The sequence below is a fragment of the Fringilla coelebs genome, assembly GCF_963513975.1.
Source record: "Fringilla coelebs genome assembly, chromosome: Z".
NCBI lineage: Eukaryota > Metazoa > Chordata > Aves > Passeriformes > Fringillidae > Fringilla > Fringilla coelebs.
In genome coordinates this window covers 32,348,786-32,374,168 of record NC_140031.1, presented here as the reverse complement: position 1 = coordinate 32,374,168, position 25,383 = coordinate 32,348,786, and the positions used below count along the sequence as shown (strand labels likewise).

The window sequence follows — 25,383 nt, the reverse complement described above, 5'->3', positions numbered from 1 at the left end:
AAGCTGCTGAAGCTTCCACCATGTCCAGCAGAGCAATTCCCTGATGGCTCTGAAGATGGACATACTGCTGGTGAAAACTGGGCCAATGAGAGTAGTTGGTAACACTTTTGAGAAAACATATTTAAGAAGAAAATCAAAACAAAGTGGGGTGCAGTTCTTCCCTAGCCAGAGAAGAGGAGAAGATGAGAACATGTGAGGGAAACAACATGGAGCCACCAAGGTCAGAGCAGGAGGGGCAGGAGGTGCAGAAGGGACCAGAGTTGAGATTCCTCCGCAGGCAATGGTGAAACCACGGTAAAGCAGCTGTGCCCCTGCAGCCCCTGCAGCCATGGGGATGCAGAGATCCACCCACAGCCCATGGGGATCCATGGGGATGCAGAGATCCACCCACAGCCTGTGGGGATCCACAAGGGATGCAGAGATCCACCCACAGCCCATGGGGATCCACAAGGGATGCAGAGATCCACCCACAGCCCATGGGGATGCAGAGATCCACCCACAGCCAGTGGGGATCCATGGGGATGCAGAGACCCACCCACAGCCTATGGGGACCCATGGGGATGCAGAGATCCACCCACAGCCCATGGGGATCCACAAGGGATGCGGAGATCCACCCACAGCCTTTGGGGATCCATGGGGATGCAGAGATCCACCCACAGCCCATGGAGATGCAGAGATCCACCCACAGCCCATGGGGATCCATGGGGATGCAGAGATTCACCCACAGCCCGTGGGGATGCAGAGATCCAACCACAGCCCATGGTATCCATGGGGATGCAGAGATCCACCCCCAGCCCATGGGATCCATGGGGATGCAGAGATCCACCCACAGCCCATGGGGATCCATGGGGATGCAGAATAGATCCACCCACAGCCCGTGGGGATCCATGGGGATGCAGAGATCCACCCACAGCCCATGGAGATGCAGAGATCCACCCACAGCCCATGGGGACCCATGGGGATGCAGAGATCCACCCACAGCCCATGGGATCCATGGGGATGCAGAGATTCACCCACAGCCCGTGGGGATGCAGAGATCCAACCACAGCCCATGGTATCCATGGGGATGCAGAGATCCACCCACAGCCCGTGGGAATGCAGAGATCCAACCACAGCCCATGGGATCCATGGGGATGCAGAGATCCACCCACAGCCCATGGAGATGCAGAGATCCACCCACAGCCCATGGGATCCATGGGGATGCAGAGATCCACCTACAGCCCATGGGATCCATGGGGATGCAGAGATCCACCTACAGCCCATGGGGGATGGGCCCACGGTGCAGCAGGTGGATGTCTGGAGGAGGCTGTGATCCAGTGGGAGACCTGGTGGAGAGAGAGGGTCCCTGCTTGCAGGGTGGAGCAGCCTGTCCTTGGAGGACTGCACCCATGGAGGGTGCATGCCGCAGTTCTGGGAGGACTGTGTGCCTCTGGGAGGGACCACATTGCAGCAGCTTTGATAGGGCTGCTGCTTGTGAGATTGGAGCCATGCTGGAGAAGTGCATGGAGAACTTTCTCCTGTGGGAGGAACCCCATGGCGCAGCAGGGGAAGGACTCCTCTGCCTCAACAGTGGAAGATCCTGGGTGACAAACTGACCAAACCCCCATGCCCTGTCTCCCTGTGCTGCTGGTGGGAAGGGTGGGGGAAGTAAATGTGTTTTTAAGTGCCTATTTTACTTCTTATTATCCTCCTCTGTCTCTGCTAGTAATAGATTCATATTTTGCTTTTAAGCTGAGCCTGTTTTGCCCCTGGAGTGTTTTCTCCCAGTCCTCATCTCAACTCATGAAGCCTTCATTAAATTTTTCTCTCCTCTGCCCAGCTGCAGTAGGGAAGAGTGTGTGAGAGACTTTTGCGGGTGCCTGGCATCTTTGCCGTGTCAAACCATGACAGTTTTCATTCAGGACCTACCTGCTTCTTGCAACATCTGGGAAGAATTCCTCCAGCTACATCAGAGATACGGCTCTGACATTTAACATGACACTGATAAACACCTTTCCCTTATGCAGCAAGAGAACAGGTACATAGTTAGGATTTTTTTTCTCTCTAGTTCCATCCTCATAATTCTAAATTTAGGACAATGCATCCTTGTTAGATGCAGGTCTTAGCCATAACAGATTGAACAGATTGAACTGGTGACAAGGAAACAAAGTATATGGGGGAAAGACATGTAAAACCACTGCCCAGATCAGCCTGGTTAAGATGGGAGAAAATGTCAGGGAAATAGTTAGCTGATAAGTTTGAGTTTTAAATATTTATTTTCTCTCTACCCCCTATGAACAGGGTTCATGTAGATCATGAGAACTGTGGGCTGACTGCTTTGAGTAGGGAGGAAAGTGTACATCTTGCTTAATGCATTTTTCAACACAGAAGTATGAAATGATATGTCAATCACTAGGATCTCAAAAACAAATACATACTATTCATACAAAAGATCATTCTGCTTGCTTCTCTCACGTCAACAAAAGGCACCATTTCTGTATTTTCAATACTTTAAGTGATATCATTAGACATTTCTAGACACAAACGCAACACAACTGTGGTGAAAAAGATTTGACCCAAAAATATAGCCACATTAAACCAATGGGTGACTTTACTTTCATCTCAGCTAGGAGAAGCATCAAAAGACAACAGTTGTTTTCACAGTTAGAGAATTCTGGTACATTTACAGATCTCTTTACTTCACCCCTCTCATCCATGTGAAACTCACTTTCTCCCCCTTTCAGATAAAGTTGTCTTTTTGGGTCCCCCAATTTCCAATTCTCCAGTGCATGCAAAGATTTTCTATCTTCATAATCTTTAGAAATTACTGCATTTGCCTTTTCATTTTTTATTCTCCTTTGATTCTGAGGTGAAAACAGAAAAAGGAAGGAGTATCACCAGATCAGCGTACATGCAGGTTCAGAGAAGCACCTGACAAGAAGCATAAAAGTGACTTCTTTTGTTTACCAGAACTGATACCAGATTATTTTACATTCTTAAACTTCTGACACAAGTACTGACATCAGGCGTAAAATCCTAGGGCTGGAAGCTACAAGAAGACTTTCTGAAAATATGTTAAAATGAACTGAATTCTGTTCACTGCTCCTGCTATGTGTATAGTCACCCTGGAAAAGAGATTGTCACTGCATCAATTCCCTGCAGCACTCCACTTGCAGCAAAAACCCCTTGCACACCATGGATTCAAATACTTGCCATGTGACTAAATATGATGACACACTGCCATGCAGCGCCCACAAAGAAACTGCCTATGACTACACTACTGCACAATACAGCACTTCTAAGCTCTCAGTTCAAGGTCTACTTATTACTGCAACTCTGAAAGAATGTGCAATAATAATAAAAAGTAATGTATCTGAAGAAGAATAAAAATTAATAAAAGCATCAGAATTCAGCACCATCCACTTCATGATATTTATATTACTGGATGTTGCTGAACAAGAAATAGGCAGGAAGGACTATTACAAAATGTTAATAGTTTCCTAATAGAAGAAAAAAAAAAGGGCATTTTAGAAATGTAAGGGAATTTTCAGAAGCAGGTGGTAAAGAACAAAAAATCAGAAGAAGTTAAAAAAACTGAAACCAGCCAACCAAGACTCCTCCCAGCCAACAGAAAAGAAATACAGGAATACAGAACAATAGAGAAAAAGGTGGGGGGGGGGGGAGGGGGGGGGGAGGAGGAGAGGGGGAGGAAGAAGGGAGGGGGAGCAGAAAGAAGGAAAGAAGAAGAAAGGAAGACAGGCAGAAAACCTAAGCTATTTTTCAATCATACAGAATTTTAAAGAGTTGCAAGATTGCACAGGGCCTTTCACTCCACAGAGTAAGAATCATCAGAGACAAGTACGACAGAAAGATAGCTGGGCACTAATGAAGACTACAGAGACATTCTGCCACTGATTTCACTTCTCCCTACATAATTCTCTTCTCTATAAGCAGTGTTTCCAGTGTTCATCTCACCTATGTCCATCATAATCATATCCCTTCTTGTTCCTCTCTGTTGGCATTAGCATGACTACATATGGCAATCTCAGAATCTAAACTCTATTGACTAGAAGGAAAGACCTGGACTAGACGTGGACTGGAGGATGAAGATGTCAATTCATAGTCTGAGATAAGAGATGAGGAGTTAAAATCACCAATTTTGCCTCATGGCATCAGTTTTGTTTTTAAAATTATTAGCAGAACCCAAAGCAGCTGAAAAGTGGTGTGAATAGAAAGAAAGGTGATATAGTTATGAAATTTCAGTAGAAACAGATCAATTAGGAAAGCAATAAACATGGAAAATATCAATACTCATGAATGGACCAAACTTGCATGCAATGCAAGGCAGGGCAAGATTCTTAAGCAACTAGTATAAAAGACATCAAGAAACAGGCACAACATGTGAGATAAACCCCAATTTGATAAGGTAAGAGTCCACACATGATATACAACTGGAAGACTTAAAAAATGTACTTCACTGAGCAGTAGTTACTCTTCAGGAAGCACAAACATATGTCATATGAAGGCCTGCAACCAATACAGTCCAAGTGCTGTGTTTGCCACCTCCATGTAAAATTTTGTCTGCAATGGATATATGATTGAAGACAGTGAATTAAAACTAACAAAGTTAGTCTAATTTTGAAACCAAATATGTACTCAAGAAGTCATTGCTCCCTTTCCTTTAAAATAAGCAAAAAAAAATCTGTTCTACTTTTTTTACTAGAGAAAGCAATTCAGGGCAGAACTTTTTCCTCAAAATCAAACCAAAACAGTATCAACTAGAACATTTAAAATCTAAGTCACACTGCAAAGCTGTGTTTTAATTATTAAAATTCATGCTTAATGCAACTTTTACAAATATTAGGGAAAAATTTACAGAAAACCCAGGTACTACAAAAATACCATAATCACTTTTTCATGGCAACTTGAGACTCTCATTCTGAATGTTTTCACTTTTACATTAAAATTTTAAAACATTTCATATTAATGCTTAGGCCTAGATTCAAATTAAACTTCCTCTAAAGGAAGAACTACTGTTCTCCCCAGAGGGCTAAGAGATCCCTCCACAATGCAAATAGTATCATCTTTACATTGACACTGCATGCAGATACAAACTACTTAAAAAACACTGCATTTACACAAATATTGGAGAGCTGGTTTTCACTGTAATGTATCAGGATCCTGCATAGCCCTTCACAGACAGGACTAGCATAATCTTTGTTAAAAGCTCTCTCAGTGCAAATGAAAGCAAACCTTGCTGCAAGTTTGGCAGACTTCCAAATCTCTAGTAAACAAGTGGTCATCTTAATTTAAACAACAAAAGCAACCATAACAGGCAAAGGAGAAGTCCAGTTAGATTGGGCACAGGCTCAGCAGGATACATATAAACATAAACATAGCAGAAGACATCAAAAGAGTCTGGTTGGAAGAGGAAAAAAGCAATTTCAGTGAAGTCAGTCCATTCCTTAGAAAGGTTGTGTAATCAGAAATAAACAAAGTTTTCATTCAATAATTGTCACCTCAAGATGTTAAAACTCAATTTCAGCACTGATTAATATAGTTTGTATTTGCACTAATTTCCCATTGTGGTGTTAGAAGTAGGATGAGAAATTAATATAATTCTGTAGGAAACAACCAAAGCCAGTCATAGTCACAGCCTTTGAATGTATGTTTACTACTGGGTTTGTGTCATTTGCATTGTGACAGCTGTCTTCTTACAGATTTTCAAAAAGAAAGACAAACAATACTCATTTTCTTTATGGCCATTTACTACACAAGACTAAAAGAAAAGACAGTAGGAAGGGAAGAAGAAGAACAACAACAACCACCACCAATAAAACTCCAAAGCCTTCTCCTTTATCCTCTGTGGAAAACTAAGAGATGGGAGAGAAATACACTGAGTGTATGTAAGTTACACATCCTACAAAGTCTCATTCTAGAGATACTTGGCTACAAATTTTAACAGTTTATGTGCCTGGTCTCTGGCCTGTGTGACACAAATTAATCTGCATTTAGTAATTCCCCTAGAGAGAGATCTCAAATCTGAAGACCCACCTTATTACCCTTAAGCAAATCCAAGCACTTTGTGGGCAACAGTATTTTTAGAGCAGAAATTACTCCTGAAATTAACTTTGTAAGTTTACTGAGAAGTATTATTCATAACCACAATTGTCTAAAAATAATTCAGATCTCCTAAGAAACACTTTGATTACATGAAGCTAATAATATTCTGGTTTAACATAAAATATCTCTAGATGTAAAATTCTTCAGGTACAAAGTTCAACTACTTACTGTACTGGTAAAATTCACAATGTGTACTTTTCCAGCATGTGAACAGGTCCTTGTAGAAGATACAGTAGTAAAAATTAAACCCCATGTTAACTTTTACCACTCATTTTCTCTTCAGAAAAAGTTTCTATTGACACTGGTTTTATCGCTCTATTATGTTTATAGATAAATATTACTGTATTTCCCCTAAAGAAACTATACAGCATGAAGGGAGATGCTGGATAAGAAGCCACATTGAAAAGACAAAAATTACTTGAAAAGCAGACTTACCATTTGTAAGGTCACTTTTATGAAGACTAGCTGTTTGGAGCCTGGACTTTAGGACTGTAGCGTCAAGCTGAAAAGATTCTGTTTCTCTCACTAATATTTCAACTCTGGAAACTGCAAGTTGGTAGACTTCCATGAAACTTTGAATCACAGCCTTTAAAAAGTAAAGCAAATCTTTAGTGCCAGACAAGCTACACTTAAATGCCAAGTAGCATACATCATTACAGAAGATCTAATTTTTATTAATTAGAAAAATCAAAACAAAAGTTGTAAACCAGGCACTTAGGTTGTAAGTATGGACTTAACCAAAGGTATAACATAAGATTTTGTACTTCTTCAAAAATCTGAAATATTGATAGCTTTGAGGAAAAGCAAGCAACTGCACCCCAATTACAAAATGAGCTATTTTCAAACATTCAGTACTGCATTGAACAGTTGATACTATTTTTTTTTTACTTAACTACAAAACTCAGTGAACATTCAATTTATGTTTATAAAGAATCACTACACAATTTTAGGTGATTTTTGGTACTTTCAAAATGAGTCCTCCCACTTCATGTTAAGAAAATTAATTTGTCAGAAACAAAAGAAATAGGGTAAAGCTACAGATCTCTGAAAGCAAATAATCTGATTACAGTATAGTTGGGAAAATAGAATTGTTTTCATGTATATAGTGTAAGAATGTCCCAGTCGTGTAATATCGATCAGACTGATAATAAAGTTAGCAGCACAAGAGAGAACAAATGATTTGACATTAGTGGTAACCCTATATATTCTAAATAGTCTAACATTTTTGAGAATATTGGTCTTCTTTACAACTGGTTAATCACATGTTGTAAGTTACAGTTTTGCCCTTTGAAATGAGCCATAGCAAGTTGCAACTCTAAGAACATGTAACAGATAAAATGAAATTAGCCTTCTGAATATGTCTGTAGTACAGACTTATAAACTGTAGTACCACAACCAGACATTCACTAAGGTTTTAACTGTTTTCATTTCTTTTCCTTTCTTTGTTCTCAAACACACACCTGCTTTTCAGAATACAGGTAACCAATCAATCAGGTTATTTTATTGTGAAGTATAGAAAACTGCCATGGCAAGTCAACACCAACATATCTTTTCTTATCAGAAAAAAATATCCAAAATGTTTTAAATATTATGGTTCTAACCCTGACAGTGTATTCACATAGCTCTGTAAGCCTGCCACTGTAAGCTATAATCTTGCTTTTAATTTTTTTTTTATTTCACATTCAACATGACTAAAATGCTGCACCTATTCAGAAACAATACCAAGAAGGAATCAGGCTATATATCACTCCACATAACACTGCCTGAGAGTCTTCAAATGGCAACAGCCCACATATTAAAAATCAGACATGTTGAAATAGGACTATTACTTGGGCCTGTGACCCATAAAAAAGGATTTATACCATTGCATAACAAGCTGTGTCTCAAATCTCATAGAATCTCATGCGTTCCTTTCACACAAAACACTTAAAGGTTTCACTGAACTAGAATGTAGAGACATTTCTTTAATTTATTTTTACCTCTGCTACTACAAAGCTAGTGAAGCCACTAACCTACACAGCTTCATCCTACATCTCCACAGGTACTCTAAGACCATGCAGTTATCTGAAAAGGCATTTTTTAATTCCTTCCTGACCTGCACAGATATTTAATTTGCTCTCTCATTTAATGAATTTGAAAATTTTAAATCTAGGAAAAAATGTATTCACAAACTTTTATTTTCACACATAGCAATTTTTTTTAATAACTTGGATTTCTTCTTAGTCCAGAAGAAAGTAGTTTTGCAGTTACTAATGAATGTGGAAGGTGGCATTTACGCACCCATATGTACACATTCCTTCCAGTATATCCCAGCTCCCTAGCGAAGAGTCAGGGTTAGTTTAGGCCTTTCTTGCTCAGGAACAGCTTAGGACAAACATTATTTTTGGATCTTCCAGGGGTGGTACGAACATGAAGAATAATTATTCTAAATGCCATCTGGGGAAGGGCAAGTATATTGGGTTTTCAGATGTGCCAGTGGAAGCCACAAATGATTTCAAGAAACTTAAGTCAGTCACAGATTGAGAGAGCTCTCTTCAAGAATACAAAAGTTACACTTACTGAAAAGCCTGATGCAACAAGGAATGGGCACAGAACCTGGTCACATGCAAATTACAATATCTGTCACTTACACCTTAAATGTATCAGTATCTGAGTTCAGAACTTCAAATGAGATCCCTATTTGAACTTTACAGATACAAATATATCTGCAGCTCTGGAAACTGTTCTGTGATCAAGAAAGTCAGAATTTCCAGAATGCAAATTTGGCTCTGCAGAAATTTCTTCCGCTTCTGCTAACAAGTGCTTTCTTTTGTTTTTAAGTACACATAGCAGTAAGATGTATACATAGTTTTTAAGTATACATAACAATAAGATGTTTCAGCAACACTCCTGACTAATTTTTAAAACATAAAATTTGGCATTTATACACATCTGCATGGTCTGCATCTAAGCAAGCACTTCTCATTTTGAATGTGCTGGTAATAGTGTGACATTAAAACTGAGAAAAGACCATAAAACAATCAAAATTTGTCTTCAGTTACACACAAAATGTTTCAAGAACACACACCAGAAAATGACTTCTGTTTAGAAAGGCAAGACATAGTGATCCCCAGACTTATAGGAACCAATATTATTGCAACTCATTTCAAAAATATAAAACATTTTTAGACAGATGAGTATTGTAGGAAAGTTAGTGGGGAGAAGACTTAATTAAGGAGGCCACAGAAACAGTGGAATTGAAGAATACTGGTTTTAAACATTACTGGCTCTAGGTGTTCCTCCCTGCTTGTGCAAGGGGCTTGGACCAAAAGACCATCAGAGGTCCCTTCCAACCTCAGCCTAATTCAGTGATTATTACAAAGTCATCCTAGATACTGAACACAAATCCAGTGGTTGAAATTTATCTAGGATTGTAAATTTTAAGAGCAAAAATTGTACATAATTGCTTCATCATAATCAAAAACAAAAAGAAGAAATAATCAGATGCTATATGCCTTTTTTACAGCAATCTCTTTCCTTTCTTTTCATTTTATTCAATGCTTCAACGTATAGAGGATGTCAACATTATTTATGACATCAACATCCTACACCACATACTACTGATATGGCAGAAGCAAATGGTAGGACTGCTTTTAATCCAAAAGCGTCTGTGAGAGGAGACCCATGCTCCAGCACTAAGACAAGACACAGGCAGCTTCATGAAAACTTCAGATGTATGAATTCCCAGATAATTGGCTAGAACTCACAAGATAAAACTATATTCTTAAATTGGTATGGAAAAAGGTATTTTAGGCTGAAATTGTTGGACTAGCAAGAAAATGTGCAAGAATGCCCAAATTCTCTTTTCAAGTATAACTTTTAGTGGACAGATTATTTTAAGCCTAAATACTTCTGACAATCTCTTTCTTTACAGCTACTGAACAGTAGCTGTAATACAGTATCCCTATGCAGAAAACCCCTAAGAGGGAGAGTCTTAGGAGTCCCTAAGACTTTAACCATCTTTGAATGCAAAATCAGATTTTTTTTTTTAAATCCAGTGTCAGTCATAACATAAGGGAACTAAGTATTTTAAACTTTAGGTCTTTACTCAATTAGAAAAAAGGCTTCTAAAGATTTTGAATGGAAGAAGGCCTTTATGACCTCTTCAGAGATGTCTCACCTGTAATATGAGGGTATGCATAAGAAGTTTTGGCTTTGGCTACTGGTCGGTGAAGATGAGAAACCAAAGTTGAGAGAAAAATAAAATTAACTAAGTTGATGCTGTTTATAAACTACAAACCAGTGGACATCAGACCAAAACAGCAACATTTAAGCCATACTTTCTTTCCCCATATTAATCTTTAAAAGGACTGAAAACACTTAAGCTTAGGACAGTTCTCCAGGGGACATGTAAACCCATTTTTTGTAACAGTCCATGCATGCACTGTTGAATAACCAGTGATTGTGTTGTTCTGTACACCATTTCTATAGCCAGTAATTTTTAGGTGGATAGCGCTATAGATGCCATAAAACTGCATTTGCATGTATGGCTACCTGTAAATCTACAAGACTAAAAAACTTCAATCTGCAGTACTTTATTTAAAGTATTATTTTATCTGGAATACTTTACTTAAAGTGAAAAATGGCTAATACTGACAAATTACATAACAATCTTCAAGAAACTGGCAATGCAAAAAGAATACCAATCTTGTTAAAAAATTAATTTCTGAAATTCAAAGATTATTCAAACTTTAGCTGTTCTCATTGAAGTTGTAGTAGAAACATACAACAAGAAACACACAGATCATCATATGCAAATTAGCAGAAGACCTCTCATGAAAGTGTTAATGTATTTATCATACATTATAAAAAAGGCTTTTTAAATTCCCACTTAAAACACTAAACATGTCGTCTCCCTTGTGCTTAGTGTTTGGCTATTGAGAACAGAGTTAAAAAAAAAAAATTAGATTATGAGTTACAAATTGTAGTGAATGAAAATTTCCATATAAAGTTTTACACTATTCTAAAGTTACAAATAAAATACTAAATTATTAAAAATCAGTTTCTTTATTTTCATATCAATGCTATTACATTATCTCAGGACTTGGCATGCTGTTATCCTAGAACCGCATCTCATGTTCAGAAGACATAAACCTTAAGGAAGGTTTACTATGCTGAAATGATTCTTATTAAAAGGTATCAAAAAGACTAACAGCCTGACAATATAAGCATTGACTTTGTAACATCAGATGGAGCAGTTGGAATAACAAGACCATCTACTTTATACAACATACTTTAAAAAACAGAGATCTACAAAAAAACTGAAATTCATGTTTGACTGCTTGGCTCCTATTTCAGGAATTATTCAACTAAACACAGTGTTAGCACATAGCAAATTACCACAGGACTATGTATACAAAAAGATAAAAAAGAACAAGAGAAGGAATAATGAATGAACTTCAGAAGAATGAGAGATAACCACTGGTTAACTAAATTAACAAACTGCTTGTGCGAGAATCTGAAAAGACTGAGAATTTCATTCCTGGTACAGAGTTTGGCTGAAGTGGAATTCCGGCAAAAACAACTGGTGTGAAAGCAAAACTCCATGGAAGGGGTTCTGTATGCTTGTCATTACTGCCTTGCTTTGAACTAACATAAATAAGATTCATTAAAATGAGTACAGAAAACAAAACACACATCAATTACTTTTTGTTTTCAGAAACAAGATGTCAGGATAATTATTGTATCTTTAAAAGAGCAATATTTTGAGAAGAAATTATTGCAATAAATTTTCCCTATACATTTGAGCATTTGAAAACCCATTGTGGCTGCCTTGACCCACAGTCCAAAACATCTAGTGGCATCAGTGAAGGATATAAATACAGCAGCTTCTCTGGAATGGGGAAAAAAACCTCAAGGGAAAGTGCATTCAGCAAAATTGCACTTTTGCAGCTGTTTGGCACTTCTTTAATGATCTATTCTCCTTGTATCTCATTTCAACACTAAACTTTTTGTTCAGTTCCATTCAAGCGTGGCATGCACAATTTAAATGTGCCAAAAAGCAGGTCAGTTTTGTTACAACTTTTTTTTTCCCCCAACAAAAGCTGACTCAGTGCCACACAGGGGGCCTAACTCTATCCCCTTCGCTTCAATAACAATTACTTTACCCTGTAGGTCTCAGCAGATAGCCCAAGGGAATGAAGCTCTAAATAAAAGGCTAGATTCTCTCCAAGAGGTAATGACATGACTTCCTACAAGAAAATTGAAAAGGGAGCATTGAAATTGACAGCGACGGAAAAGAAAGTGCTTCTAGTGGAAACAACAGTGGATAAGCATAACAACAATTGCCATGAAAATTATTACAAAGTGTAAGACTTTCAGAAATTACCTCAGTCTTTTAGAAACTGATAAATAAGTTTAGTTGGTATGACCAGGCAGAAAGCATCCTGAGAATTTTATAGCAAAGAAGATAACGACCTGCAGCCTTGACTATTGAGAAATAGCTCTGGACTATGCAAGAAAATTGTCACTTAACAAAATTAAGGAAATTCCAGTTTTTATAGGCTAATAATGTTTATATGCAAAGACCATTCTCACTGTCTATTGCACAAAGTCAAGCATAGTTGCATGCAAAACATAAAGGAGAAACAATCCCTGCCCCAAAGAATCTGTAGTTTAAGCTACAAATGGGGAAAATGCTACCAGTCTTCCCATCCTCTTACAGTCTTGCTTCAAAATTAGTATTTCAGTTTGTGAGGAAAAGTTAGAATTTTTCAAGGCAGTGGTTTTAGTAAGAAAGAAATGGAAAATGAAAGAAGTTTTAGGCTGGTATCCTGTCTCCTTTTCAGTGTATATCAGCTTCTTTTGCAGTGTATATTCTAGACAGAAATGAAAGAGAGAAAAAGGTAGTCACTGACACTACTATAAAGCCTACATTTAAGTGAGCATCAAAATCTACCTAATGCAGGCATAATGCACTACCACTGAGGAGAAGAGTCAAACAGCAATAGTCACTACATAAAAGTCAGGATGCAGTCTTACTACAAAACATAATGGTATCCCATCACACATTCAGTCTTGAGGAGAAAGAAGAGAGCAAAGCTTCCCAACAAAATCCAGGTGAAATGTCAACTGAAGTACAAGTAGTCTGAATCTTGATGGTATTGCCTTTGGCCTATTGAAGTAACATCTTGGAACCAGAAAAAAACCATATAAATGTAGAAGTATTGAATTCTGTTTCCCATAACCGTTATGTTACTAAAATAAATTTTAAAAGCATAGTCTTTCTCATTTTCTCATTCCTTAAAATAACATATTATTCTTTATATCTTACATATGGATATCTTATATAAACAAAACAATTTTTATAAATAAATGTTACCTAAACACTAAGTCTTAATTGCCTAAAATCTATTGATTTACTATAGGTGACTGTGTAGGAGAACATTTCAAGGAAGGGACAGAAACAGATGTTAAGATATTAGATTACAAAGTAGAAAAATCCAAAACAACTTCACATGGAATGTAAATGTGACGTAAACATGAGATCGGAAAACTCTTCTGCTCTTTGAAATGCTGTCCACAAACTGTCCAGCATAAGTAGCTAACTCAACTATTTGCCAACACAGTAGTTTACTGAAAATTAGAATATTATTTTTCGTTGGTTTTAAATAGTGCTCTCTTAACTAAGAGCAATTTCAATTACTTTTAGAAAAGAAATATGCTTGTGAAAAAAATAATGTTTAGTTTTAACTGCTGTAGAAAAAGCCTGTTGCTGACTCAAAGAGAAAAAAATCTGAGCTCAGTATAGAGATTTCCTTAAATATTTCGGCTACAGCTATGAAGTGGTATAGATTATTCCCTTCTGGCCACAAGAAGCAGATTTTAAATTATATTAAAACATTTTCAAAGTGAATTAAATATTTTACATGTGGATAGAAGGGGGAAATACATCCACTTTTTATTTTCCACACAAAAAGCTGAGCATAGTATATGACCTAGTTGCCATTTACTAGGAGAGACCAGGATCTCTTCCAGCAGGTTAGTCAATATGACAACTGTGATTGTGTGGCTCACATATTAATTCTCACTACTGAGTCCTAATCCTAGTACCAGATCTTAGGTGAATGCCCAACTCTAAATAGCCTAGGGGCTAGAAAACTGCAAAGTTTTGTGAAACACCTGCTTAATTTCTTCTGTTCTTCTTAAGAATGAGCATGGTAGCGCTGCATTTTAATTCAACATAAGTATTTAATCCTACATAAGTATTTAATAAAGCAATATTTTGTAGGTTTGCAAGGAAATTCTCAAGTATACCTGTTTAGTTGGATTGCAAAATAATTTTTTCGTTTTGGCTTTAATCAATTACACAAATTCATGATGGCAGCATAGGAAAAAGCAGTAGTCCATTTCTCTAGAGAACATAATTATCAAGTAAAGTTGAACTGCATTCCTCAAATTCATTGACACACCCCTAATCCAATGTTAACTGCCACATAGAGGATGGACTGGTGTCCTCCATTCATTCTGCCTAAACTCAGATGTTAATGAAATAACTAATTTGCTTCATACATTCTTAAACAACATTTTAAAAAACTCCAGCAACATGCAAATGGCTAGATTTTCAATCAGACTTGCTTTCAAGACTTAATTTATGCTATGAAAATGTTTTACAAATTTCAGTGACAACAGCTTTTGTTCCAGAACATGTGGAGGAAATTTAAAGAACACAGTATGCCTCATACCAAATCTCATGATGAGCACAAACATTAGCAACCCTCTTTCCAAAGTAAATGTCTGACAGAAGAGCCATCATCACTGTAGCTTGAAAATTTGCTATCCTTAAAGGTTAGTATTATATAAATAAAATATTTTTTTCACAAAGTTTGCTTTTAACCACCATAATCTGAGGAAGATAAAATTATCTCTATCATCTCTCAATATTTAGTTCTACAACAATGGATTTACAGCTGAAGAAAACTCTTGTTCGGAAAAAGTGATTGTGTTTGTCTGTCTTTTTGGCATTTGTCATATGACAGATGAGCTCAGCTCAGAAAGGTATAAATCCCAACCAACACAAGCTAAAAACTAGTTAATGTAAGACTCCACTATACTGAAGTCTGGCCTCTTCTGTGCAAGAGGTCAAGAAGCTAAGTAAGAATGCTTTTCACTTGGAACAACAGGTTGAAAGAGCTGGGTGATACATCTGGTCCAGGTAGCTGGACAGGCAAGCTACAGATTGAGATGTAATCTGAACTCTGGGTGGGAGCCTGAGAGCTGCCAAATTTCAGGATAACAAGGAGTATGAATATGGATGACAGCAGCCAGGTTAATGGACACTAACAGACACTGTCAGGAGCTGGGAATTGCCTACCTTTTGGATAACAAAGGAGATGAAGACTGGTGACACCATCTAGGTGGATGGAAACAAAGAGTAGGGGTGGACAGAAGCTGTAGACTCAGGAGGAAGAGCAAGACTTGCATGTGGGGAGACTGAAGGTGTAAAAGATCTGGGGTTCCTTTGCTGGGGATGCTGCTCAGCTCGAGCTGTTTCTGTGTTGCTGCACTATGAATAAATGGCTTTATGGACTGAGACATCTGAGACACTGCTAAGGGACCCCTGGGACCTGTAAGGAAACTGGTCTGACTGCATGTGAGGGTGGGCTGTGTGAGGAGTCAAGCAGGGCACCTGTCAGCTCACTGGAGCCACCCACTGTGAAGGGACTTCACTCCCAACAGTCAAAGTCTCTGATGTTGGGAATGTCACTGCCAGAGAGTCTCATAATGGCCAGACCGGGAAGTTTCCTTAACAAAAGAGAACACACTAACTTTTCTAATGGCAGAGCTCTTGTTGTCCTCACTCAGCCCAACAGTATGTTGCTACCAGATCAGCCTTCTAAATAATATTTTGGAAGACATGACTTTCTGCTTTGTCTTCAGCAAATGCACCAAATGCCTTTTCAGTAAGTGGGAACTTAGGATAAGATTGCAGAATGTGATTTGGATTATTAGGTTGGGAGCCTGGCAAGTAAGGCCTGGCCCTAGTCTTGCCAACAGTCAACAACTAGATACCATTCCTTAGAAGCATAAGAGATAAAGTGACTTTCTGAATTCTGTTTATAAAACTGGATGCTTATAGCAAATATGAAAGGAGAAAAGGAAGGAGGATAGGCAATGTTGAGGTAAATTTGCCTAGAAAGTATAAAGTATTCTTTACTAACAGAATCAGAAGTGAAACATCCCATATCATGGGAAGGCCCTTCCTAATCTTTCTACTGAATTTGGTAACGACTGCAGGCATCACAGTATCATGTACTTGAGTAGTGACCTTAATGGTGGATCAACAAAAGCAGATGGTTCTTATCCACAAATCCTTACTGAAGGGCCTAAATTAACTTAGGCCATCCTAACTTAAAAATACCCAAGAGAGCAGCATTTTTCAAACTACTTCTGATGTTAATTCATCACTATTTCCTTTATCCATTTTTCAGAGTTGAGCCACTACTTGCAGTTAGGTAATTTATGAGTAATTGTGCCTATGAATGTTGGTAACAAAGAAATCACTTCCATAGCTTACAAACACTAGAAACTACAGATGTTTTCCACTATTTTCAGAACATCTGTCAATTAAAATGGTGAAGCCTGGGAAAACTTCTGGAGACATTTTAGCACTGCTTCTTATAGTCTTTTTTTTTTTTTGTCCTTTTCCCTGTCCAATCTGTTTTTAAGCAGGGACAGCCAGTATACTGCTATTCTATGTGACCTCTAGGGATAAAATGTTTATTCAATCCCACAGTGTATTTCCCAAAGGAGTAAAATTCGCAGCAAGTCTCATGTGGAATAAGACAGAAAAAATTGAGCATCTAAGACAGTGACCTTTTTCAAGGTCCAGGCAAACATCACATTTTGACATGTAGGGGAATCTTTGCTCAAAACCAGTCCTGTGGTCTTTGCAAGCATGTGTAAAACCTGAGAATGTAAACGTCAACTTGTAATTTTTTGCTTGCACAGTATTAACCAAAAACCAAAAATATCTGAGATTGGAAAACTGGATGGAGGGAAAATCTGGGACTATACACTGTGGCAATGGCAGGTCTCTCCCTTTAGTATTTTTCAATTAAGATGAAGAGAAAGAGGGGGAATTCACCAATGGGTCCCGGTAGTGGAAAAGAACAAACAATCTGCTGCTTTACAGAGAGAAATCAGAACTAAAATACAGTCTTCAGGCATTGAATGTACATCATAAGTTTGCCCACAAGGTGGAAAGGATTATTCTTCTCTCCCGATCTTTAGTCTAGAACTGCTCTTTGACCAAAAAAGATCCTAATGTTGAAGCAATCCAGAAGAATCTCAAGTTCTATAAAAGTTCCAGGAGGATAAACAAATTTTTGTCATTCCATGGATATTATCTTCTTAAAAGCCATAGAAGATGCAATCCTTTACATGTAAACTTGCCAACACGCACTCTGCCTATCCTTATTATTCAGGTTTACACAACAGTTACACATTCATCTTATTTCCATTAATTAGAGCACTCTCCAGCTGCCTCCATTCTCTCCTCACCCCCTAATTTCTTACCACATTTTTGCATTTAACAGGGAGAGTTCAAAATGAGAGAAGAGACCATAATGAAGGGAGAGTTCTAAAATCATATCATGAAATTGGGTACTGCAATGGACAAGTATTAACTGCCCTACTTAAAGCATATTAGTCCTGGGATACCTAGAGTGAAGATATTATGAATCCCAAGAATTTGTGCTTTTCACAGTCTAATATAATGTTGAAGTTTGTGATCCTAGGATACTACCAACACATGTAACTAGACAAGCAACCAATTCAGTAAATGAAAAATCAAGACAACAGCTTCAAAATAACTTGCTATGATTCCTGAAAAATAACAATGTAAAAAACAAAATTTGCAGGTAATAACATATGTGGATTTATAAGCCAAATTTATACAACCCTTTCTACCAAAAAAACCAACCAACCAAACAAACAAAAAAACCACTAACAACAAAACACCACCAAAATTCTCAACAAAACTCCCCACCAAAATTAATTAGTGACCAATTGTTAGCATCTGGTAAAACAAAACAGTTTAACTTTTAATCCTTTCAAAACTTATCATCTTCGAATTTTACCTCAGTTGTATAGCATTTAAAACGCTACCCCAGCTACCCTAGTCTACTTCTTCAATAGATGATAAGGGTGGAAATAAGAGAAGAGCTTGTTTTTTATGCCTAGTTTTATATTCTGAAAGGTTTACTGTATTTTTCTTAATCCTTTAGTTGCATATTCATTGCTATATTTTTGTCTAACTGCTGTCACTTATTGTCATGAAGAAGGGCAAACCAGGGTCAGTTTATATAAGCAGCATCAATCTGAAAAATCTTAATCAGTCTTTTTTTCAAGGCATTATGCAAAGAAAGCTTGACATTAAGAGAGCCTTAACTGACAGCAAATGAAATCAATCAGCAAATCACTAAGCCATAATAAACTCACTCAAGTTGTAGATAACCCTTCCTCTTCCAGGTCTTTAACTACAAGGTCCACCAAAATGCAGTATCTGGGCAGCAATGTCTCCCATGATTCCATTACAAAATTCTTGTACTAATATAGTGCTATATTTAATAATTTTTTCTTACTCAGTAAGCAATTGATAAGAATAACAAGGATACGTTTTATAATAATGGACTAATAGGCAGTCAAGCAAAGAAGAAAAGACTAAACAAAAGTCTCAGCATTTCAGCAAGGTTTTTTTTAATATAAGAGTAGAAAATAGTCTGATTCTGTTTATGCTGCTTAAACATTTGTCTGTAGTCTTTGTAATATAGTCTATTGTCTTATTAAGTTCTATTGCTTGGGCTCACTTGCTCAGCATATTTTTAGTTTTTGAAATTAAAAGACCCAGTACAAAAAATGTAAGACTCCAGACAATTCTAATCATTCATGGTTTCACTTCATGAATTTAATTTGTAACCCACATGATTACCAACAATTAAATATCTATGCTCCTTAATGGACTTGTCTGCATTGCAATGGTACACAGTACACACTCTCTAAAAAATAGTCACAAATTTACACTGTTGCTGTCTGTGAAAACTACTTCTTTTCTGAAGATGCTGTGCACAGACAAACCCATGCAGTTCTGAAAGACAGGATTTCTAAAGTAAAAATATCTGCCTAACATGGTGTTGTGAGAACTATATTTGATATTGTCTGTGATTAAATTATACTTTATTTTTCAATTACAGCTATTAGGAGTCTGCTCTTATTGACTGAGGCGGCTTTGGCTACATATTGAGATCACCATGACTCTAGAGTAATTTTTCTCATTAAAGGACAGTGAGTAGCAAACAGGAAAGATGCCTCCTGCTACAACATGCAACAGCCTGGTAACCAGGTGAAAAAAAAATCCAGGATTACAAGCAGAAGCAAAACTAAATAAATTCTTAAAGTTCTTAAAGAGTTTTCTTGCATATTAGCACAGATAATTCCTAAGACATCGCTCACATGCAACAGACACAAATTTATGATAAAGTCTAAGTGGACAAAGCATGATTGCTTGATATGGCCAAAAAAGTAAACTTTCCGTTGAGAAAGGTTACTGAAAGGTCAAATGATTATATACTAACTTTGGCATTCAAGATAATCAAGATAATAATCATCTTAGCTGCAAAGTTTTTACAAAACTGATAGTGCTTACAAAAGGGGCTGGACAAGAGTTAGTAGTGTCACAGGCACAAAGAGAGTTTTCAGTAATTGATTGATTGGCGATTACAGACACTGACTTTGATAATTACAGTCCATAAGGCCAAGACTTAGCAGGACTGGAGTGCAAGACTGTTCCAGCTAACTACAACACCTTCTGAAAAGGTTCTTCATATAATCTGTCCTAATTTAGCAGGATGAAGAAAGGCAACTGAAGAAATAAAGTGCAAAGGTGGCTGAAAAAGTGAGGGAAAGATGTAAGGGAAAGAGATAAGGAGCAGAGAAAAATGGGAAGGAGAGAGGGCCTGTATGGGAGAGGAAAAAAAGACTGCTAACAGAAATGCTGTGAAGAGGAAATGAAGTCGAGCAGTTAAGTGGCAGAAAGAAGAAACAGTGAGAAATTCAAATTACAGAAGGCAAATTTTCAACATCACTGGCATTTAGAAGATGTCTCATTTTTTAACATTTTAAACAGTATTTTGCTAACATTAATTTTATGTTTTAAAGTAATTACATAGCATTATGGACAAATGGCTTCTAAATATTTAGCTGCATGATACAACATATCCACAGACATGACCCCAAATACCAGTTGAACTCTTTCAAGAAGATTAAATTAGAGTTCTCCACTTTACATCTCTTCAATCTGCTTATTCAGACTTTACTTAGCTGTCAATGATTGCTTAAGTCCTACACCAACTTTATATTTGATAGACTGAAGTTTGCAATAGGTCAGGTTTGCAAGAGGTGTTGCCCCACTCTAACGCTTTTGAAACATCTACTTATTTATGAGTATTTCAACTCAAAATGCAAGTGTAAAGTAGCAGTAGTGTAATAAAGAATCACTTTTCTCTTTAAACAGTATATTTTAGACAGGTTTGTGGTCATTCCAGAAGCACCACATTTTGACAATAGGTATGAAAGTAGTCCTTTTGGAGAGCAGAAGAAATTAGTCCTTTAGAAAGTGGGAGGGCAGCCCAGCTGATAGCAGCTGCTTAACTCCCGGACAATGAAAATTCAGTTTTACCTGACAAGAAACAGCAGTCTGATACCAGAGAGGCAGCATTCTGGCCTCTGTAATTCAATTGATAGTTCCTTCTCTGGTGAAACAGTGTAAAAATAAAAGTAATAAATGTAAGTAAAAATAAAACACTACAAGGGTGTGCATGATGCATCTTTAAGACTCTAGAAACCATTTCTTCCTTGTGAAGTATTAAGAGAATTTTTTTTTACGCCACGTTAATAAAAGAAAAGAAACTTTAAAACAGAAGCACAAGATCCAAAATACTAATAATAGTGTTTTTAAGCAGCTGCTCTACGATTAATTCATCTCATTAAGTCCTCTTACCAGAACTGATTTATGTTTGAAAGAGAAGCCCTGTGCACAGAATAAGATCTGATGACAGAATTATAATGTTACCTTTGAAATCACTGGCTTCCTCAATTTGGTAAGAACTTTTTTATTGACAAGTGAACACAGAAATGAGAAAGTATTTATTATTTTGAGGAAAATTATCAGCAAAATTATGCATATCTTTCACCATCTAATCTATCAAGCATAAATCTAAAATTAATAAACAAATGAAAAAAAATACAAATTAGGAAGCTCCTAAAACTACATTTATGCTTGTCCAATTAATTAGAAAAAGTGGACCTACAGCACAACTAGATAATGCGTGACTAAATCATGCATGAATGCATAAATGGCAAGAAGCTACTTCCTTGTAAATTTATAATGCTAGATTATATGCTAACACTGAATATATGTCAGTACTTGACTATTTTACTTCTAAAACTATAAGCCTTTTATTACTGAACTTTTCATGTTAAGTTACCCCAAAACACCTAAGAACAGCAAAGAAGTACATATAAATCCCATGTGGACATCCTAAACCTGCATGAACAGATGGATACATGCTGCAGATAGAGGGAGCAAGATGGTGCAGGTGGAAGGGAGAGGCAGAGGCCCAGGAGGGACAGAAAGACAGATTCATAGCAAGCAAGATGGAGCAGGAAAGAGGCACAGGAAGCAGAAGAGAGAGCAAGACCCAAGCAGAGTAGCACACAGAGTTTGACTGAAGGAAAGCTTGAGAATCCGTAGCGCAGAGAGAGCAGGCATGCAGGGAGAGGGAAAGCAAGAGCACCAGAGAGTGGGTGCATGTGGTCAGTGTGCACACAGCAGCAAGTGCACAGCCAGGAGGGAATGTGTGCAGTGGGGAGTGAGCAGAGAGGACACATGGACAGGCAGCAGAGCACGAGAGCATGTGGCAGAGAGAGACAAAAACACAGAGCGGCAAGACAAAGTGAAAACTTAACCATCTCAGACCCACCTGGAGGAGAGAATCACAGAATTGTTATTACTAGAAAAGACCTCCAAGATCATCAACCCTTGACCGAACACCACCACACCAACAAACCATGGCACCAAGTCCCACATCCAGCTGTTCCGTGAACACCTCCAAGGATGGTGACTCCACCATATTCCTGGTAATTCCATTCCAATGCATTACCACCTTTCTGATGGCACAGGCACAGTTGGAGCCTATTTCCTCTTGTCCTGTTGCTAGTTGCCTGGGAGAAGAGACTGACTACAACCTGACTACAACCACCTTTCAGGTAGCTGTGGAGAGCAATGAGGTGTTGTAGATTAGGATTTTTTTGGTTTTTCTATTTCTCTCATGAATTTTTTCCCCATTTGTTGCCTAAGAGATGTAAATGAGAATAGTTGAGAGACAAAGGATGTGGCTGGGAGGAGGAGGAGAGGGAAGGGTGCATTTTGCTGCTGTCTCTTGGCTGAGGGGCTTTCTCTTGGGAAGTGCAGAGCTACCATGAGATTTTGGCTGGGGGTGAGGGGCTGGGCCCATGCCTTGCTCCCGCTCTCTCCCTCCCGGGATCTGAGCGTACAGGTGTGGTTTTGGTGCCGGGCTGTTAGGCCAGAGGGTTCGCTGCCACTGCAGACCTTTTGTCTTTGACTACATCTCCTTATCAAGGGTGAGTGTCCGCTTGCAAGAGCAGCTGTTGAACTTTCCAACACCGACCGACCTGGGAAGGGGACCCTGACACCAAATCCTTCCTGGAGGGAGACTCTCCCGGTGGCTTGTGGCAGCTGCCTGCAGCAGCCTGCCTGCCGCTGCCCAGCCCCGTTTCTGCCGCTGCCCAGCCCTGCTGTTTTCTGTCGCTGCTTGGGGTCTTTTGCTGCACTTTAACCGGACACCCCATGTTCATGGGGACTCCACAGCTCCTGCCACGGCTCTAGAGTCTTTGCTACCCTTTGCTGGCCACCCCAGGTGTGGCCACGTCTGCTGTCCCAGCTGGCTGCTCCGAGGTCCTGCTGCAGTCCATTTTGCCATCCAGAGGGGCACTGGGCTCGGCAGCCACCGGGGGTTTGTGACGGAATCCCCGTTCCGCCGGCCCGCCCGCCATTGCCCGCAGGAGGGAAGCGGCCGGACTGGCGCCGCAGCGCCCCCTGCAGCCGCGGGGAGTCACCGCACCCGCCCCGCCCGCCGGCGGCCAGCAGCGCCCCCGCTGGCCGCGGCCGGAACTGCACCGGCGGGGCAGGCGCCCGCGGCCGAGAGAGGGCTGGGAGCGGGGCCGCGCTCGGGGTGGGGCTGTGCCGGAGCTGTTGCTGTTTGTCTGCTTGTCTTGGTATACATATACATACATGGCAATAAAGAGCTGGTATTCCTTTTCCTATATCTTTGCCTGAAAGCTCCGTAATTTCGAAGTTGTAATAATTTGGAGGGAAGGGGGCTACATTTTCCATTCCAAGGGAGATTGCCATCTTCTCTGGCAGACACCTGTCCTTTAAACCAGGACAGGTGTCCCCTGAGCCTCCTTTTCCCCAGGCTACACAAGACTGGCTCCTTCAGCTGCTCTTCACAGAACTTGTGCTCCAGACCCTTCCCCAGCTCTGTTGCCCTTCTCTGAACATACTCCAGCCTCTCAATGTCTGTCCTGTAGTGAGTGAGGGAGGGCCCCAGAACTGGACACAGCACATGAGGTGTGGCCTCACCAGTGCTGAGTACAGGGGACAGTCCCTGCCCTGCTCCTGCTGGCCACACTGTTGCTGATCCAGGCCAGGATGCCATTGGCCTTCTTGGCCACCTGGGCACTGCTAGGTTGTGTGAAGCCACTAACAACCAGCACCCCCAGATCCTTTTCCAGTTTCTCTTCTGTGTTCAACTAGTATCCGAAGTCACGTCTTCAGATAGGTTGGATCATGCTGATAAATATTTAGAAGTCATTTTAACACAAATCAGCTGTAATTCCTTTAAAATATAACATTAACATATGTCTGAAGTACCTAAATTTGCTTCAAGAAGCTTCTTCTGTACCACTTTATACCTTTCTCTCCAAACAGAAGAAACCTAAACTGACAATGTACCAATGCTTAATTATTTATACTTAAACATTTAAATCTCACTTGATTTATTTGAGGGATTTATGAATTGTCTTTAGGTAAAAATTCTTGGCATTAGTATCAATTGCATTTTTGATATAAAAGTATTTGAGACAATTAAGTTTTCTGAATGCCTACTATTTCTGTAAGCCAAAAAAGAAGAGAGTGTTAAGATTATTAAGTAACTTTATCCTCATTCTAAAGATGCAACACAGTTGAACTTTGCATTTTATAAAGAGCTGATAACTTCAACTGGTTAATTTAAATAGTCATCTCTCAAGCAAGACTACTAGAATTGGCAATACCATGTCATTTTAGTTGCCTGTTGAGCCCTATATCTTGTATTCATAGGAGGGTTCACATATGGTTCCACTTTCTGTCTCCAGTAGGAACATCAGGGCATGGCCAGAACACCCCACCTTAAATGCTGTGTTCACTGTGTTCCAGGTGCTTGAAAACAATAGTATAATTTTCCACTTTCAAACTTAAATAACAAATAGCACAATTTTGTGACATAGCATTCTTCACAGCAATTAATATCAGGTGAGACTTTTTCAAAGCTATAGCAATTATATTTTAATCTTAGAGATATTACACCTTTTTCATTTTTTATCCAACTGAAATGACATTTTCAAATTACTACAGTAATTCTCCTGCAGTCCTCAAGAATTTAACAAATACCTACAAATTAGGTCATACTTTCACTACTTGCATGGGGCTTTAGAAGATGCTTAGTGCAAGGATATGCTTATTGAATAACTTAACATTTCAACCTACTACACAACTTTGCAATTTAGGAGCCATTCCATAAAGTGCAGGCTTTGGAGAAGATATAAAGAATGGTGTCTCCAAATACTTCATTTCATTACCTCGAGGCTGAAACTAGAGAGTACAATTTTTTAAAAGATACACGCCACTTCCATACAATGAAGAAGCAATACACTCAGACCAATGGATATATAATTAATTACTGATCTCAGCCACCTATTACAAACTGGATGCACGAATACTAAAAATAGGACAATGTCATGTTCTGTCAGTGCTCAACAGTTCCAATAGCCAATGCTTCATCCCTATCACGCTGTCTAATTTAAGATCCTAATTTTTCATGCAATTTAAAAAATATACTATCAAATATCAATAAATTTAAACTCGGGAAAAAACTCCTGATGTCTAACACTTGCAGATAATAA

At 38.7% G+C, this 25,383-nt stretch overlaps 1 protein-coding gene across 1 annotated transcript in view; it reads right to left on the bottom strand.

The window, feature by feature from the left end:
* Positions 1-25,383, bottom strand: part of CCDC171 (coiled-coil domain containing 171) — a 151,560-nt gene that overhangs the window by 16,839 nt on the left and 109,338 nt on the right. The window contains exon 23 of the mRNA XM_084224916.1: positions 6,538-6,688. Coding sequence (XP_084081042.1) covers positions 6,538-6,688 — 151 coding nt within the window. The remainder of the gene's footprint in view (positions 1-6,537; positions 6,689-25,383) is intronic.